Genomic DNA, 20072 nt, shown 5'->3' on the forward strand with positions numbered 1-20072 from the left:
AAAGCACTCAGCTGAAGATCAATTCCACAGATTCTCAGTCACATGCTTTAGTTTCTTACGATCTGCTCAATGCCCTTCATTTGGTTGTTATAGTATTACACAAAGTCTGTGTCCATCATTGTTCTTCAGGTCAAGAAATTCCACGATTTCAAAATATGTACAGAAAAACCAAATCCTTAGATTTGGGTTTTATTGTTTGCTCCCTTGAATTCAGTTCTTTTTTTACTTTATTGACTCTTAGTATGCATATTTTCTTACTGTTGTAAGGTTTATCATATGGATGAGGCAAATTGCACTGCTTTATCAGCAGTGGCTAAAATTAGTGGGGGTGCTGTTCCAAAAAATTTAACCTTTGTTTTAAAATTGTCTAAAAGAAATAAACATGCATAAAAAGAAAATTTATTTTGAAACTTCATGAAATCTTACAAGAAATAAATTAAACATTTCTTAATTACTTCAACCAAAATTGTTACAGTTCAATCTTTGTCTATTCATGAAATCCATTCTTCTTGTTTTAATTTGTGCGAAAAGATCAATAATTTTATCCTTGATCTCTGGATGACAACTGAGGAAATTTTTCTGTATTGAAATCAATGCAAGCGCATTTAGTCTTTCCGAATTCCTAGTGCTTCTTAGAAAAGTTTTCATTCTTTTCAATGTTGAAAAGCAGCGTTCTGCCTCTGATGTAGTCATGGGAACTATCAAGAGAATTTTTATCTGTTTCGTAATTTCACTAAGAACATCATCTAGATTATTTTTCGAAGATAAATTTCAGTAGCTCAATTAATTTGCAGTATTCATGGATATCAGACATACAATAGAATACTTCTGGTTCAGTTTCAAGCTTTTCTTTGTCAATCATTAAATATGCTTCAGTGGTCAGTACTATTTCTTCTGTAGAATGTTCATTCCTAAAACTAGCGAAGCATTTCTTGTTTAACAATTTAGCAGCTGTTAAGTGTTTAGTGGAAGAATATCTGGGCATTATATCAATACATAGTATAAAGTCACATATTTTCTTAGCTTCTGCCATCAGTGTCTTTGAAAATTCTTACAGTACTTTGAGTTTCTTGATTCTAAAATAGAAGTTTTGAAATTTGTTATATATTTGTTAACTTTAAACAACATACTAATTTCTCTGGATTGCATTTAGTTGTGTATTATTTCAACAGATGTCTCAATCTGATAAAAAAGCTCTAACCAAAACTTGAAATTATCATCATATAATTTTTTTTTTTTAATTCCTGTTGCTTTTGCAATAGTTTGATCTGCATTTGATGTTGATTGAATTTCAGTAAGGCAATTTTTTAAAGGTTGCAAATTTTCATGAACTCTGTTTATGGTCCGTATGATAAAGTTCCACCTTGTGGAGGAATACCACACGTGCGGAGTAAAAAGAAATCATGTTTCCAACAACATGCCAGAAATTTGGCACTGCAAGAGCGACAGTGCACTTCTCGCTACCCAGCTCGCATGCTGTTTTCTGTGCGCAGAACAGCCAAACACCACGTCGCTGGAACTGTAAAGTGCGCAGTTCCAAACAAAGAATTTCGTACCTTTTTCACAAAGTAGGGGATGGCAACTGACATTAAGCTTAAGGATTATGTATTGTAAAAGTATAAAGAAAGAATTAAAGACTAAAGGGCACACTATATTAAATATTAAAAATAATAATAAGTGGAAATAGGGGGTGCTGCAGTTCCACAGTGCTTATTACGAGCCGCCACTGTTTATAAGACTGATTTTGATGAAAATATCGAACCCATCGTTGCTAGAATTATCATTAGAAGTGCTAGAAGTTCTCATTAGGACCTAAAAATCTGATAATTGGATTTGATAATCTTTTAGCTTCGAGAGCCTTAAGTTCTATTTCCTTTCACAGTAATGATGCAGATAAGAAAAACAGGCCAATGTTTTCCATAACAAACAATATCACAGAACAGCAGTAAATCAGCATAATGACCAACATTTGGTAAACAGAGACAAACTCCACAAAATGTAAATTAATATATATCAATCAATATAAGTCTTTGAAACTGACAAAACGGCAGATGCCATTATTACTAATAACAATAATCATCATACGACAATAAAAAAATGAAGGAACATTTAGAAAATATAGTAATATATCGCTATTCCTCTGTACACGTAAAATATCTAAGAGACTTGACATAAGTGATGAAAAATTATTCTTCTGTGAAGATTATCACATACATTTGATTTCTTAGAAAATTTATGTGACTAAATTATGGTCAGCTGCTTAGCAAAATCAGACAGCTATTTTATGAATTGGCCAACTGATCTAGTCACAATCTAAAATATATACAAATTTATCATCATATTTTGACTAATCACTTCTAATCACTTAGCAAAAGAAACTGGCCAGAATTATAAATTATGTTTCAGAATTTTTCATGAAATTAAATTTTTTTTGGATGAAATGTGTATTTGCTTTTTAAAGGCATTGCTTTTTACTACACTTTTATCATTAGAAATCTCTATGATGGTTTCTGTGCATCACAAATGTAAGAAAATAAAGTACAACAATTGATTTTTAGTGTTAGGTTTTCATAAAGTCCCAATCACATTATATTTCGGCTACGCGGGACTTGACGTCGAAAGGGACAATTTTCAGAACCCGCGCAATTCCAGGAAATCCATGTAGCTAAGTTACCATTTTCGCTTACTACCAAGACTTGAACGGCAAACATTAATCGATTGTCGCTCAGATTGGGATGACATGAGGCTTCAGAAGCAGAACTTTCGTCTGATTGGTTGTCTCTACCCGGGACTAAGGTCCAGCCGAGATATTTTCGGTGAGGTTTGAAAAAATCCTGCGTAGCCGCAACATGGTTTCCGTAGCTAGGTGAAGCTCTTTTTTCTAGGAATCCTCCCGTTTAAACCAGTGCTACCAGAATCTCGTTTCTCAGAAAAGTCCCGTCTAGCAGGGACTGTAGCCATGTGTGATAACCTCTTAATGTAACATTCACATAAAACAGATTATCATGATAATATTATGAATTTTTATGCTAGAAACAATTTAGCAGAGTCTTCTTAAACTGTTTAGAACTTCAAATTACATTGCATTATCATTTGTTAATCAGCCACTTACTCTAGCAACTGTTGCCTCTACAGGCAAACACTACAACGTACTGCATTGTCTGATATCTATGACTTATGTACTGACTATGATCATAAACAAATATGTTACCAAGGATCAATAGTTTTGACACACACCAGTGTTCTTTGGTATAATTTTAATTTATATATTTGTCTAACGTTTTGGTGCATAATTCTGAATAAATTTAGATAGATTTTTAAATTTAATTAAATTGGTAGACATTGATAGGCAAGTGCCTCAGATGAGTAATTAGAAGGGGTGCCAAATAAGCTGTGGAAATTTAGAAATTCATTTTTAAGAAAGAAATTACATTCCTTAACTTTCAGTTTTGGAACACATCAAGAGGAATAAAAAAAATTATATTATAAATCAGTCCAGCTGAATCTGGAGAATTAATAAAGCTATTTTTTTTCTCAGAACTGCTGGTGAACACTATATATATTATTTTCTAACATTAAAACTTATTGTAGGAACTAATGTATATAAGTTAATTTGCACTTGTTTATGCTAACATATTGAGCTGCAGAGACTAGACTTTCTGACAAAGCATCATGCCGCAGACATGAGTAATTCTGTACTACCTCCCTTTTATTTGAACTAATAAGTTTTATTGCTCTTAGTTTACCCTAGCAATAGTTGTAAAGTCCACTAACTGAATATGGACAGCAACAAAACTGCCTATAGTTTCTGCAATAGACTTACCACATGAAAGCTTGTTGGAATATCATCAGGAGGTTAAATAATGATGTGTAAAGACAAAATATTTATTATACTTTCAATATTTTACTTTTTTTTTGTAAAACATGTCATTGAACAAGATGCATAGTTCGAAGTTTTGTCTTCTTGTATTCGTATTTAATGTGCACGGAACTGTGCACTTGGTTTCGTTCGTGATTATAACTGGAGCAGTTATGCATATTGCTGGACAAATTAACTTAATAGGGACACACATAAAGAAGGAAAAAAAAATTCTCTTTTTTTATATGTTCTATTGATTATAATGGATCCATAAATGAATTGCTTAGTATGAGTACAATTTGAAATACAAGTAAATAAAAAAAGAGATTTTTTATTTTGAATTTTTTATGGAACATTTAAGACAAAACATACTGGCTATTTCTAATATTACTGATATAAAAGAATATGTTTAAAAAAGCTTAGTTTTGTTCTTTTGATTCTAAAGTAATTGACAGAAAGAATGTATTAAAAAAGTATGCTTCTTGCTAAAGAATGTTTAAAAAAAAGTTTCTGAAAAAATTGAAACCTGAAGAAAGAGAAAACAATGAACGCTATAAAGCAGTTGATTTAAAGATTGAGAAAATCTGAAATGAAAACATCAAAATAAACTAGATTGAAACTTTTTTATTGGTGTGAATAGAAATCAATAGAAGCTCCTATAACATTCTTGAAATTTACTACACTGAAGGCTACAGAGTCAGCTGATGAAGCAGAGTAAAGTAAAAAGAAAGCACGAAGCAACATTAAATCTTAATAACTTCTTTCAACATTAAATCTTAATTATAAATAGTGTTTGTTGTAAGGATTTGATGAGAACAATAAGTTACAAAATTTTATTTGGCAGCCCCTCTATTGGTCATATTTAAAATAGAATTAGCTAGCATATAATATCCTGCTCAAGTTCATCAAATAAATTTTCTTACAACAAAAATTTATTTGATAAAAGGTATACTTGTTTTAAAGAATACTTCTTTAATCAATTGACTACAATAAATTATGTGAAGCTATTTTCTCTAAGAGGGATATTTTCACGGAAAACATACTGAAGGAATTGTCTTGTATTCAAGAGTATACCAAGGAATCGTCTTGTATTCATTGGGAGAGTTTGAAAGTTGTATGCAGCAACCCATTCAGCATGAACCCAGCCTGTCAGTGTTACTTGCTTGGACACTTGCGAGCATGAATTTTAGCAAAAGAACCACAAGCATTTCCAAAACTGGATGAGGATTCCAAAGATTACATCCTAAAACATTGTGGATCACTATATTGGAATCTAAATATTCGTAAATTTTTGAAAAGTCTCCAAACCATTAGACTGGCCACTGTGTTTCTGATGACAGAATATTCTGCTAACATCACTGATCTCCCAATCTTATTCATGTTTTTAGAAGCACTTCTGCGAAGAAAACAGTAAATGTGCACAGGTAGGTACAGAATGGTTTTTTCACTGATGTACTGTTAAAAGAAATGTGAAAATTTTAATATATATTTAAGTTTATTTTTTATATATAAGTTTATTTTTTAATATGATATCTCTGTAGTTTGATACAGTTCTCGCATTGTTTAATGAGCAGCTCTTTGCATTTGAAGTAGTAATCTGAAGGTTTTTTTAGTCTTTTCTTTTATTTCTAATCAAAAGGTAAATCGCAGAATAATATACAATTTTAAATGTTAAAACTAATTACTGAATTACTTTTTATTCCAAATTGCCCAGATGTCTATAATTAGGTGCATGAATTAACCTCTTTGCCTCAATATATAGGCATGGCTATGCCTGCAATAATTCATATTCGGTCACACATGATTGACATATTGATTGCGACTGGTAGTCATTCAGTATTTCATCGCTCTGAAATGATACAATAAATTTAGAAGAATTTTCAAATGAAATCTATTGACCTACGGGACATGTTGGTTGACCCATAGGTTTCTGCTGTGGAGCAAATATTATATTAAAAGTATAATACATTGTCATTTTTACTGTTTTCTGGCAATCTATAGGCCAACACTTAAAAGTGTTGAATATTTTAGGCTTGGATGTAATCATGTACAAGACATACCTGTGTAGATCTCTTAATATTGTTATTTCAGACCCACTAAAAGTAAACACAACAGTATAAAATTCATGTAAACAAATATACATGGAAGTCTGTAAAAATATAACGAGTCAATACATCAAAGTACAAGTAGATTTATTATAGAACATTTCACCTTTTTTTTCTTTATTTAGAAACAATAAAAAATGTTTTAATCAGACAACAGCAATTTAACTTATCACTGGGAAGTATTTTTTTTCCTTAAAAGCAATTGCTATAAGACATTTACAATAGAAACACAGCAGGTAATAATATAACTATTGGCCTCCCTCATTTCTCAGAGGTAATATTTCCTGAAGCAAATGTTGTTCATAGCACCATGTCAATGTGACAAAAGATAATACAACTCATATCAAGAGGAAATAAAATATTATGGCAGTGAAAACAGAATGAATAAAACAAAAAAGTAACAATAATAATGTATCATGTGCCAACAATTAAAAAACTTTTTTGCCTGCTGTTTTGAGAATTAAAACAGTTTGTACCAAATATCATTTGAACACATTTGTGTTTAAATAAAATTAAAAAGAGATTTTCATAATTTCCCATTAACAAAAAAAAAGAAAATTATAGTTGAAAGTAATGTTCGTGGTATGATGATACTTATTCTTTATTTCACTACCTTAGCAGTCTTCAAAATATGCTAACTGTAAACTTCAAGATGGTGCTGCCTTAAAAAGTTAAATCAAAGCCAGTTCTTGTCCTCACATAGCAGCTTTCATGCATAAAATGCATATATTTAATGAAAATGCTTCAGATGAACATTGGTTTTAATTCTAGCCAATTCAAGTCTTTTCCTACATGATATTCCTTTCAATAGAAAGTTCAAGTTATATTAGCAGTCCAATTCTGTGTGGCTAGAACTTCCTACATTTAATTATTTCTGTACAAAATTTTCTTCTAGTTCATCCAAATATTCTCCACTTGCTTCACTTCTGGTATAAATAAAAAATAATAAAAATTAATTCCAATTGCTATTAAGTAGGATATTGTATTTTTAATAAAAATTAAACTAAAATAAAACTTACCATTATGTGATATTTTTTCCTAAAAATACACTGATGTACAAACTTAAAGAATAACATTTATAAAGTTTACAAACTTCAGAATTAAATAAAACAAACTCTGGCAAAAATACAGGTCTTCAAGAGGAAGCTGATGCATAACCAGAATAAGATTTCACAGCCTTAAGCAATAAAACTGAGGTTTGATAATTCTCAGATTCCAAATGGTAAAGATGATCTTACAAAGACCAAAACTCATTCCTCATTTCAGGTAGTGAAATAGCCATTGAAAATTAAGATGATTTCATTCAAGGTGAGTAACTGAGAAGCTAAAGAAAGTGTGAAGTATAGTTAGCAAATTCAATATTAATCCTACTGTTATATCACAAGCATCAGTATGAATTTCTTTCAAAACATCAGGTGCTGTTACTTATTCAGAAGATTAATGATGCTTTCCATCCAAAAACAATGCCTGTTGATGGTCACTTTATAGTTTTAGATACCCACACAAAATAATCAGCTTCAGAGCATGAGGAGATGAAGCCACATTAAAGGCAGGGTATTTATCTTTTGGCCAAATGCACATGTCCCTGTAACACCTGCTCATCAGCTTGCTGCTTTATAACAGAATAAAGAATATCAGTATTGTACACAAGGACTAATGAGATTTAGTTATGCTTTAGAGAAGGTTCTGGGTATCAGTTAATATGGTAAGAATTTGGTGAGTGATATGCTTCCACAAATATTAAGAGACTTATCTGATGGTCAGGAAATTCTTGTCTGTAAAGGCATTATACCAAATGGATGAAGAAAGGCACTGAACAGACTTATAGATATTGGAAGCAAGTACTTTAATCAGTACATATTATTTCACAAACATAATTCCCCTTACAATAATTTCTGTTTTAAGTTAGTGATGCTGACTGCTATACTGATGAGTGTTGATACAAGTCCCAGAGAAGGCATGGCTATTTATAAAGTGTATAGTATCTGTTTTTCAAGGGGACACTCAAACTACATGGTGAGCCGAAAGTCCTCATGAGGTTGGTGGTAGGAAAAGAGAGGTGGGAGATTCCTGGGCTACCTTGAGGTATTTTCTCTTGAAATTGGGATGGAACTGTATAGTTGAACATAGACCTGCAAAATGGGGTGAGACTAAACCTATACAATCAATAGTGTAATTCTGGTGTTTTGTCCAATTTTACCTGCACATGTTCCAAGGTAGTACTTGCCTCCAGTGTAACTTGATGCAACGGCGCTCCATTGCATCAATTGTTGATATCCTATTCTTTCTTTTGTATGAAACGGCCTGCTTCTTCCTCAGATTTAAATTCCACTGAACTGATCAATCTGAGATGCTTCAGGCAGACATTTTGTGGCTTTTCATACCAAAACAGCTACTTAACAGTTGAAAATGGATGGAATGGGCATAAAAAATTATCAGCAACTTCCATCTGAAGGATGAATATGAAAAGAGTTTAGGGTTTATGTTTAACCCTAAAAGACCCAGACTTCAGATTTTTAAGTGGCTCCCCAAAATATACTGTCTCTAGAACCCTATGCTGTTCTTAATAGGACCCACATGGTACTACAAGAAATGCATTATTTTAAGTAAGCATATCCCACATCAAACATTATCTCACTGTTAGTTCATGTGTGATAGCAATTTATTTGTCTGATGGCAATCAGTGCAAAGAACCATTTCTAAATAAAGTCTTCTAATATATTTCATACCTATTATTCTTACTGTTTTTTTCCACACCTAACCTCCTGCAGTGTAAAGGTGTAGATCTGAGTGGTGTACAAGTTTTGCACATCAGTGTATGTTATATATCATATGTAACACATTACACATCAATTTCTTTAAAAACTACATAATATGTATATGAATTGTTATCATTTTTGAGCCCACAGAAAAAATATTTTAAAGCTTTAAAAATTTTAAATAATGATGATAATACAAGTAAACACATTTATTTTAGATTCCGATATGCATTTTTTAAAGATACTTACTCTTCACAGTCCTGCACATTTGCACCAACTTTTGCACTGCTGTATAGGTTGATAGTACCTGAATCATCAATACGCAAATCCCATAAGCAACCAATCAAACCTTGGGGATATTTTCCAGCTGTCATACGCAGATGATTTGGCACACCACCTGAAATTTTGAGAAGTACTTAAAAAGACTTTGAAACTTTCAAAAATAAGGTTCTTAAATATCACCAATGATGTGCTAATGTCACATAAGCTATGACTCAAATTCCAATCAATAACAAATAAAACTGATGGCTTATATTTACATGCTCACTAAAACAATAGCTTTTCTTATAAATCTAATGGCAAATTATATTTTGGTTGCATTAAATTCTCAAAATAACAAAATTATTTTATAATCTGAATTTTAAAATAATCCATTCACTAGCTCAAATTTATATTAAGCAGTTAAATGTCTCTTGCAAGATGTCAAACAATAAGTTTGACATTTGCATTACAGAAGCACCAATTAGCCATAAAACTTGTGCCTGTTTCTATAACTACTACTAAAAACAAAGAAAATAATTCATGATCTTTTTTCAATGGATTACCTGTAAAACTATAATTAAAATATGCAAATATATGTATTATCTTTTATTTGATGGCCTGAAAAAAATATGATGAAGAAACTAACATTTTGGTTCAGCAGCAGAAATCTGATCAATTGTCCAGAGATAATTATATATGAAAAAATAAACATTTCATAATTGTCTGACATCATTGCACTACTACCACAAAACATCCATGGCTAATCTCCAGCATTCAACAAAAAGAATCGGCAAAGGATTATTTGTTTTGCAATTTTAATGCTTCTTATCCAAGAAATGTTTGGAAACGAAATTTGTAAAAACATCAAATTATGAGATTTTCTAAAAGAAAATGTGTAACTGACATACCAATATAGATATCTCCATCTGTGTTGAGCATTTGTAAAATTCCTTGAGATATTCCTAACTGTTGATGAAGATCATCTAATATAAAACTTCCATGTTTGCCAGTTCTAAGTTTGGGAGAAGAAATTAGTCTGATGAATTCTATATATTATTAAACATAACAGCATACAAGCATGTAGAAAAGAAATAAAAATGCAATTTGAAGGCTTTCTTATGCAAAAATAAATAAATAAAATTTCTTATCAATGATCTCCAATAATGAATTGCTACTTGAATTGAAGGAAGCAAAGATGGATGGTTATTTATCCATTTAAGGTACTTAATATCACTTATCATAGTAAATATTGCTGAAAATTTGAAATATTGATTAAAAATGTGTAAATATATTGCACAAATTATAACCGGAACTCAAATAAAATTTTAATGGAAAATGCATGTTTCCCTTTCCATTCCTAGGCTACAGGAGTAATTATTAACTGACTCTATAAATTCTTGTTATACTAGATTATGTTACTTCAGACATATTTAAAATACAGTACAAAGTCCGAGATTTGGACTTGCTGGATTTGGGAATTTTCCAGATTAACTTTAAATTGTTTCCAGATAAAATTTATTTACAATTAAATTTATTTCCAAATTTAAAAACTATCAAAGAATCTAAAAAAAAAATTTAAATACTTACTATATTTGCTGGTGTATAAGATGCACCTTTTTCCTTCAAAAATAGGTCTGAAAAATGGGGTGCATCTTATATGTCGATACTCAGTTTTTGATTACATTCAATTCTGGAAATTTCCTCTATTCGGATTTATGCAATTTTTTTTCCTTGTTTCCTCGTAGAGTGTGGGAATATTATAGTTACATAGAGCTGAGTGAATGTGCATGTGTTGTCACCGACAATCACAGCTGGGTTCGTTTAAACTTCCCAAATTTTGTGAACGACTTTTAAGTGTATGAAATTTCTACTGTTCAGTTTTCTCAAATTTATAGCTAAAAAACAACGTCGCCATTACTATAACATAGCACACAAGCTACGTGTGATTGCATATGCTAAAGAACATAGAAACAGGACTGCAGGGAGACATTTAGGGCCACCCCAACTGAGAAAATGATAAGAACTTGGCAGAATTATAACGATCAGTAATTAAGAATATCCTTCAAAAATGTGTATAAAAAAGGGGGTGAGTCTTATATGCTGGCAAATACGGTATTTGCTAGCTTTATTCTTCATTTCTTTCAATGCAACTTGTTTATGTTTCTTCATTTTTTGTGCTAATACTTTCCCTTTAATTCTATAGATAGATATAATTTCTTATACAAAGTTCAAAGTCTTGTAATTACCATGTTGAAAATTCCCACTAAACTGTCAATTGAAATTTTTTCAATCTCAGCAACTTCTCTGTGAGTTTCTTTATAATTGGTAGTGAAATTTTCAGGATTTGGAACCATACTACAGATTCACCATCTGTTTGTTTGTTGATTATTGGGCCATTGTCATCAGAATGGAATACGTCTGTTATATCATATTTATTCATTACAGTTCTTTGTATTTCTTCACAAATTCCATTAACTGAACAATTTTGCTGTTTGCTTACAACATTTGAAAATTTTCAAATTCGTGGCTATCATCACAAAGCTTCGCTCTGCACTACTGGCAATGTATCATGAGATTGGCAATCGATACATTGCCAAACATATTGTTCTACTAAAATTTATCTTGCTCCTATTGCATGCTGAATCTTGGTTTGGTTTATGTGAGTATGGCAAAGCTTTAAGGACCATCTGCCTAATGTAGGGATGCCTTCATGAAGGACTTTCTAAGGGAAACTGGCTTGTATACACGCTACACATGGGGAAAACCATGAAAACGCCCATGCAGCCAGCCCGTTCGCAGGATTTGAACCTCAGACCGAACTACCAGTGTTCAGCAACTTTACCACTCACCGACTGGTGGGCCATCATATGCTGAGGAAATTAAGCCCGAACTATATTAGTTCTGTTATTTATTATACATATATACATTTCCTGAATATGCTGTGACTTATCTTAGTCTAGAATAAATTTCCACATATACATTAGGTTTATCTGGACAACATGTCAGTTATTCTTAATTTAAACAGCACTAAATTTAATCTTTTGGTCTCTCTTAATATCATTTAATAAAATCTAATTTTTGCATATAGAAAGAAATCTCTGTTAAACTTCTCCTTATAAACACACTCATGTCTTTATAACATAGTTGGCTAAAGTCTGTAATGGTCGCCAAGTATAATGTCAATGTAAAAGGTTACCATTCTGTTTGGGATTCAATTTCTAATATTTAAAAGGAAACTGTTTTACACATCATGGTGCGAATCATTTCTCAAAGTGCTGATAGTCATGCTGCGATGAAAGCAAACATAATAAAAAATTATTCTCCAATTTAGATTCAGAAATGTAAGTTATTCAATAGGTTTTAAAACCTGTGATTTGTCTATGTAGAATATTTCTGTTTGAGATCTATGCAAAGCAAAAAGGCAGCTATTAAGCCAAATTACTGATCAGGTAAGAATAAATAATAAAGGATCGTGTTTCTCCAACATGGAGGTGTTTTATTCAGTGCCGAAATGGAATTGAGAATTATGACCCTCCATACGTTTTATGTGATAAAATATCAAATTTGCATGCATGAAGCATTAAGCATATAAAAAATTCCCCTCCCAAAAGAAGGTTACTGATAGTATTGATTTTAGATCATCCCAGATAGTGGACACATGGATTTCGGACTTTTTACTACAATTCTAATATACATAAGCCATTTCACTGAGATAGGAAAATAGGTTTACCTTTATATATTTTTTGGAACTAAACTTACATTTAATTTACATTCCGACTTTATACTTCACTTTTAATTTGAATATATATATGTTCAATTTAATTATATAAAATTTTTAATATATATATGAAGTAAATATAGATACCTTTCCTTACATACTTCAACACCACAAAAAAAAATAATAAGCATTATTTTAAATAATAAATATCTTAGATAATATATCTTAAATAAATCAAGCATAAATACAGTCAAAAGTCTTTAATCCGGACCTTAAAGCTACAAACTTTCTGCGCATGCGTAAACACATAATGCGTCTATGCATGTGTGTTTAATGTACGGATGGTATAAGCTAAGCTAAAATGATCTAATTATCTATTTCAGTTAGTGTTACAGATTGAGTTGTTCCTTAATCTTCTAATTGGATCCAGCTTATTATTTTTTGCAGACTGTTAGAGCAATTTTATAAAAGTAAACTTGAACTTTCAATTATGTCAAAAATAATTTCTGATTCTGGAGCTGCCAAAGGATCTACAAAGCGAAAGCATGTTTCGATGTCCATCAAACAAAAAGTGGAATTGCTGCAAAAAATGGATAAAGGCATATCCTTTGTTTCTCTAACCATTCCGAAATCTGTTTATCAATTTCAGGCTGCTCTGCAAGGAGGGGGGAGGGATGTCGCGGTGCGCAATGAACTGGAAGTTGATCTGTCGGCACTATCCTTATCTTCAGGGCAGATGTTTTTATTTTATTCGGCTTATAATTTCTTACTAAATGTAGTATTTAATCTCGATGTATTGCTTCTTTGATATGATTTAAATCAAATTCTTCATCATTATAAATATCACGAATACACATCAAATAGTTTTCTGGTTGCAATTTTCTAATTTTGACTATGTGTAATGTATGCTTTATGCATGCGTGCGTTGAAAAAAATGTTTAATAAAGCAAACAAATAAATATTAAGCTTTTTTTTTCATAAATTTTGATACCCTTTAGATCATAATTGCTCTTTATTTCATAAATTACGGTTTCATATTTTTAATTTTATAATTTCTGCATGCCATCTTACCAGATTTAAACTGATGATCTATAATCCAGAAAAACCAATAATCCGGAAATGCCAAAGTCCCAACGAGTCTGGATTAAAAACTTTTGACTGTATTTACACAGATAGGGGAATTGAGCATACAGTAGCTAATCATGAATAGAAACTTTGCAGGTTAGTATGCATGCATAGCAGTTTTTTAAATATTTTTTACATAATAGCTAAGTAAAGAAATTAAACTATACACCTTTTCAATGCTACACTGTGAATTTTACCATCATTGACTTTAACAGGTGATTTAATTTGAGCTGGTCCTCCACCAAGTTCAAAACTAAGTGACAAAAATAAAATCAGTTATTTAAATTGAATCTGAAGCAAAAAGGAGCAACACACTAAGAAAAGTATAAAATTATCACATTAAAATACATAAAGCCAATTAAATAAAGACATTTTAGAAGTAACTTCAGTTTATTATCCTGCTGAAACTGCATCAGTTAATCTTTCGATGGTCATCAATGAGCTCAGCTTGCATTCGAGTTATGCACCACTCTGGGTGTAAAGAACACAGCTCGCATTATAGAATTATGACTGTCAGATATCGTTCACATTTGGGGAAAAAGAACTGCTTAACTTTGCAACTACTGAAGGATTAAATGCAATTAAAAATTCCCATATTTTCTTTAACTGTAAAAATTTTCAAATAACAAAAGCTTTTAAACCTTTTTAAAGATAGATCATTAGCATATACTAAGGTATACTATTGTAATGTAATAATTAATTATGACTATAATGTATTTTGCAGTAATTTACAAAACAGACAATCTTCTTAGCAGAACATAAATTTTATTTCTAGTTCACGGTGATAGACAAATTTTATACAATTCTTAAGTGGCAAAATTTTCAAAACTGATTACTCCTAGCTGTTAAAATCTTCAGAATCTTTACTTTTAAAACAATATCTCACCTTGCTGAGTAACGGTTTAATACAATTATGGCATTGCCACTCCAACAATAATTATATTTATTTATTAAATAACAAGATATTCAAGATATTACACTATATTTAAATGGCTCTATAATATGATAAACAAGTATTTCAAAATCATGAAATATTTGAGACAAATAACATAAATTAAGCACTGAAGCTAATAAACATTACCTGAACTCAAAATAACCGTCAACCACAGCTATTGCCAAGTAATCTTGCCCCTTGCCATCACTTTCTGGTTTCTGGCCATGGAATAAAAGGAGACCTTCAAGACTAGTTGTTGTAAAACTGAAGCTAATAACTTCAGTTTTTGTTGCTTCTGTGTGAGGCAACAATTTGTCATCAAGAGCGATATACCCATCGCCTTTAAAATAGGCTCTGTCACTGAATGTTGATACTAAAACATATAAGCATTAATTAGGTATTATAAAAATTGCATTTTGACAGACCAACATTTTATATTCATATGTTCCATGAATAAAATCAGTTTCAAATCTTAAATGAGTTTTATAAAATTTTATTCAAAAAATTAAGTGAGAAAACATAATTAAAATTATCCTTAAGTTAAAAACAAGGAAACCTAAAAATCTTTAAGGAATCATATAATTACCTTATTCAGAGGATGCATATGAGCAAAAGATAACAACAAAAGCCCCCAAAACTGATTTTATTTTATAATGCCAGGAACTGAAACATTGCTGGCAAAAGTTCAGAATGAAACTAAATCAATGTCTGTTTCCCATTTGGCAGTTTCCAGTTTATCAAAATTTTAGACTACATTTATTTCGAAGTAATATATCTTTCTCAAATTCAACTCAATAAATAAATAAATAAATAAAAAACAGAAGTCTTCTGACTAGAATGTATTTATGAAATTATTTTATGATATGAATACGTATATAAATATATATATCAGAGAAAAATTTCCTGTTTTAATTAATAATTTAACAAATCAGAATTTTTGTTATGAACCCCTATAATGGATTTTATTATATGTAACAGTATTATACAACGAAAATTGATGAATATTATAGATATCACTGAATTTCCCAAAAACTACAAAAGTTTAAAGTAACATTATCTAAAGTACCATGCATGCTACAAAGAGTTAAAAATACTAACCTTCTTCACAATTTGTTCCTTTGTAGCCAAGAGGGCAGTTGCATTTATATGAATTTCCTGATCCAGAACATGTACCCCCATTTTTACATGGATCAATTAAGCTGCATAAATCGGTCTCTATTTCACAGTTGGTGCCTTTAAATTTGTATAAAAGAAAGGAGAGAGAAAGAATAAGAGAGAAAAGTTATTTAGTAGCAACACTTTAACTTCAGCAGTAATAAAAGACACACACATAAATTCTCAGTACAAGTAAAAAAAAAAATCACAATTTAGCATTACACATTTATTAGTTGTTTTAACATGAACTCCTTCACAAACTATGTATATCCTTCAATAAAATATTCATGTATTTATTAATATTAATTGAACAGAATTTGCTTATAAGATTTAATTAGTAAAAAAAGAGGAACATTTTTCATTGTTGTAAATGCATTTGATCATTTAAAGATGATCAAATGCAGTTACAACATTCAACTCAAAAATATAAACTTGTTATATTTTGTAAGTTGCAGATCATCTTAATTTTTGGAAAACAAATTGAAAGAGTGGGGTCAAGAATAAATCTGATTTATTAAAGGATCCTATAAAAAAGTTGCATTTTGAGTATAGATAAATAATATCCTTTCATTCCTCTCCACTGAAAGTCTGAAAACAAGTATATCAGAATTTTAGGTACCTATAAAATAAAAAATATATTTCATTTATCCATTTCAAATAAGTTTTTTAAGACAAAAAATTGTTTTTTTTTTTTTAAGTGAAAATCTCATTTTTGTGACAGATTATGTTAGATTATTTGAAAATAGCAAAACACACAAGGGCTACATGCCTAAGAGGAAGGATGCTTTCTTGGAAGATTTTCTACAAAAAGCTGGCTTGTATTCATGTTACTAAGGGGAAAACCAGAAAAATTAACATTGCAGCCAGACCATTCACCTGGATTCCAATCCTAGACAAACTACAAGTATTACATAATTCTTAACTGTTTAACCACTGGTGAAGCCAGATTTCCAACAATTAAACATTTCTTAAAATTTTGTTAGTTACATAACTCATATTTGTATTCTGACACTGAAACGTTAAAAACTATACAGAACGTTCTTAAAAGATATATAAAATGAAAGTATTATTTATGTATACTCACAATGTGATAAATTAACAAATATATACTATTCCCTTTAGCTGCATATAAAGCTCTAATATAGGTTAAGAAAACATACCACTATGAAACATATAGTTAGATAAAATTGAGCCCTGAAATGGCATTGACTTTACAGAAAAATTATCTGCAATTCAAGAGAGACTTGCAGAAGGACACTTAAAACAGACATAATTTTTCTGTGAAACCAATATCAATTTCAGGTACTGTTTTGCTTGATTTTAAAGTCACAATATGCACAGTAATGAGATATGCCAAAGAAATCGAAACCACAATTACCTTTTTTTTTTTTTTTTTTGTTTCACATTAAAAATAAATAAACCAATTTTTTTTCTTTAAATCAAAAGAAGTTACATGCACAACATATGGAAAAGGAACAAGGTAATAACAAATTTAACATTTTAAAGCTATGCCCTGCTCTATTTTAGACTCAAATTAGTTTTGTAAGGTAGGTGGGTTGTCTCTTTTCTTAGATAAAAGTATTCTGCTCTCAATCATTTATATAGGTAAAATAAATAGCTAAGAAGCAAAAAAGTATGTAAATTTGATAGCCTTCCATAGTTATCACAACTTAACAACTTATCATAAACTTAACAACTTGTCATAAATAATGATATCAATACCAATGGAATTCACCTCAAGGCTTTTAAAGATCTTATTGTGTATGAGATCTTATTGTGATCTTATTGTGATTTTTTGGATGATCACTTTCCACGCTGGATTGTGTTAAAATAGCTGCTTTCAAAAGCCTTACTTTATAATTTAAGATTCAATTAATTTCTAGTTCACAAATGAACAAGACACTGAACATTTGTAATTTGATCCGAGTTTGAATCTCGGTAAATAAGTTGGTTGTATGGGCATTTTCATGACTTTTCCAATGTGCAACATGAATATGACCCAGTTTCCATTAAACTATTCTTTAAGATTACCCATTTAGCTACAAAGCATTAGTGCGTTTGTTCGAATCAAAACAATTAAATAATCCTTCACATATTGGTTTGTTCAACAGATATTGCTATGATGTTTTTAAAATTTTATTTTATTTTTGCTTCACCTATTCTAATAATGTATTTCTGGCCTACAGTACAAGATACTTTATTCAAAGAAGTAAAGAGTATCCACAAATACAAGCACCTTAGTCAAACAAAATTCAATTCTTTTAAAGCACAAATGGGAATCTGAGGTTGACTTTTCTGTTAATTTCACATCATACTTCTATACACACAGGTATACGTAATTAAAATACTATGCATGATACTTTATATTTTTGTCTGTCCCAAAACATATAATTTTTTTTCAAAATGATTTTAAAATAGTTCAGATTTATATTTTTAAACTGCATTTAAAATACAGAGTAATTCCAAATTCATTGTACAAACTTGGAGGGGAGGTACAGAACAAAGATACGAATAATATTCACACAGGACAGCCAGGGCAGCAATCCATTTATTTAGTCATAAATACAGAGTGGCTCATTCAATTGAAACAAGATGTTTACAAGAACTGTTCAAAATTTCATCTACCAGCAATGACACCAGTAGTACATGCTTGAGAGCATTAGTTGAAAGACTGGAACGCACTGGCAAAGATACCAGGTATTTCACATACACATGCAGCAACTACTGATATTCGAGCAATGAGATCCTCAGCTGAGTCTACTAGAGTCACATAAACAAGACTCTTCAGATGATCTCAGAAAAAGTAATTGAGGCTTGATAAATGGGAAGAGCCAAGGGGCTGGTCACCACGACCAATAAATGCAGCCCAAAAGCGATATTCAGGTAATTATGAGCATCAGTGCTGAACTGGGCTGGCACCCTATTATGCTGGAACCACATTCGGTTACAAATGGACATCGGAGCATCTTGTAGCAGTTTTGGTAACACCTGTTCCAGAAAAATAAGATAACATTGGCCATTGAATCACTGCAGCAGTAAGTATGGACCAATTAAAAAGTCACAGACAATACCTGCCCACACATTCACACTGATTTGTTGTTGAGATGCAGCTGCCCATACATGAGAATTAGGCGCATTAAATACACCCTTGCAGGTAAACCTGTATGCCTCATCTGTAAATAGCACATGAGCTGTGAAGTCTGGCTGCAATGCAGGTTGCTGCAAAAGCCATTGGCAGAAGTTTAGATGCAGATGATAGTCTTGCGAATTTAAAGTTAGTACTTGCTGAAAATGGAATTGGTGAAAGCAATTTTTGTTTAACACTCTCCAAATGGTATGTTGACTCACACATACATTTTGTGTATGTGTGCAACAGCTTTTGTACTTGACTCAGGTCTATCAGCCATAATGTTCAAGATTCTTTCTTCAAATCTTGGACTGCATACAGTTCGTCATCGATTAGCGTTCTATCTAGTGATGTGGAAAGAACCTGTTTCATAAAGTTGATGATGTAATCACAAACATATTCTGTGATCCGGCATTCATCTGTCCGGAAACTGAATGTGATATATTCGTAGCACAGCTACAGAGTTACCGTTTGCATGACCCTACATGCAATGCATTTCTGCTTTTTCAGTATACGTAAAGTCTCCCATCACTGACAACAGCACAATCATGAACTGTATCTTCCCCTACTAAGATTCACACTTACTTGTCCTCTACCGGCAATGGTGTTTTTTCATGCAAATCTCCAATATGAAAATGTGTTTCATGAATGTAGGCTGAAACAAGATCTTTTTAAATGAGTGATAAAAGGTTCTGTGGGTATAGTTCTTCATACAAAGCAATTCATGCGAAATGTAATGTGATCTCAATTAATTTTAATGTTTTCTTATTGCAAATGCATTTAAAGTTGTATTTAGGACTAAATAAATGGATTGAGAACTGGGTTTTCTGCGTGATTATTATTCATATCTTTGTTCTTTACCCCCCCTCCAAGTTTGTACCATGAATTTGGAATCATCCTATATATTACATTATAAAGGTAGTTTTATAGTCATAAATAAAGCAATTCTGAACATCCTCAAATGCAGAGCCAGATTTAGACTTGATAAGGCCCTAAGCTATTTGAGATATGGGGCTCTTCTGTTATAAT

At 31.2% G+C, this 20072-nt stretch overlaps 1 protein-coding gene across 27 annotated transcripts in view; it reads right to left on the reverse strand.

Annotated features, from left to right (window-relative positions):
- Positions 1 to 6034: 6034 nt before the first annotated feature.
- The window catches only part of trol (terribly reduced optic lobes), a 743500-nt gene continuing 729462 nt past the window's right edge, over positions 6035 to 20072 (reverse strand). For all 27 annotated transcript variants that reach the window (XM_085823935.1, XM_085823887.1, XM_085823928.1 and 24 more), the window contains 6 exons: positions 15860 to 15994; positions 14909 to 15134; positions 13997 to 14080; positions 9893 to 9996; positions 8973 to 9120; positions 6035 to 6890 (listed from right to left, as the gene is read on the reverse strand). In XM_085823935.1, the coding sequence (XP_085680061.1) occupies positions 6833 to 6890; positions 8973 to 9120; positions 9893 to 9996; positions 13997 to 14080; positions 14909 to 15134; positions 15860 to 15994 (755 nt within the window). In that variant the 3' untranslated portion in view covers positions 6035 to 6832. The remainder of the gene's footprint in view (positions 6891 to 8972; positions 9121 to 9892; positions 9997 to 13996; positions 14081 to 14908; positions 15135 to 15859; positions 15995 to 20072) is intronic.

The sequence above is a fragment of the Stegodyphus dumicola genome, chromosome 1 (genome assembly GCF_044657685.1).
Source record: "Stegodyphus dumicola isolate Sdum_Otavi_A_Nest chromosome 1, ASM4465768v1".
NCBI classification, from domain to species: Eukaryota; Metazoa; Arthropoda; class Arachnida; order Araneae; family Eresidae; genus Stegodyphus; species Stegodyphus dumicola.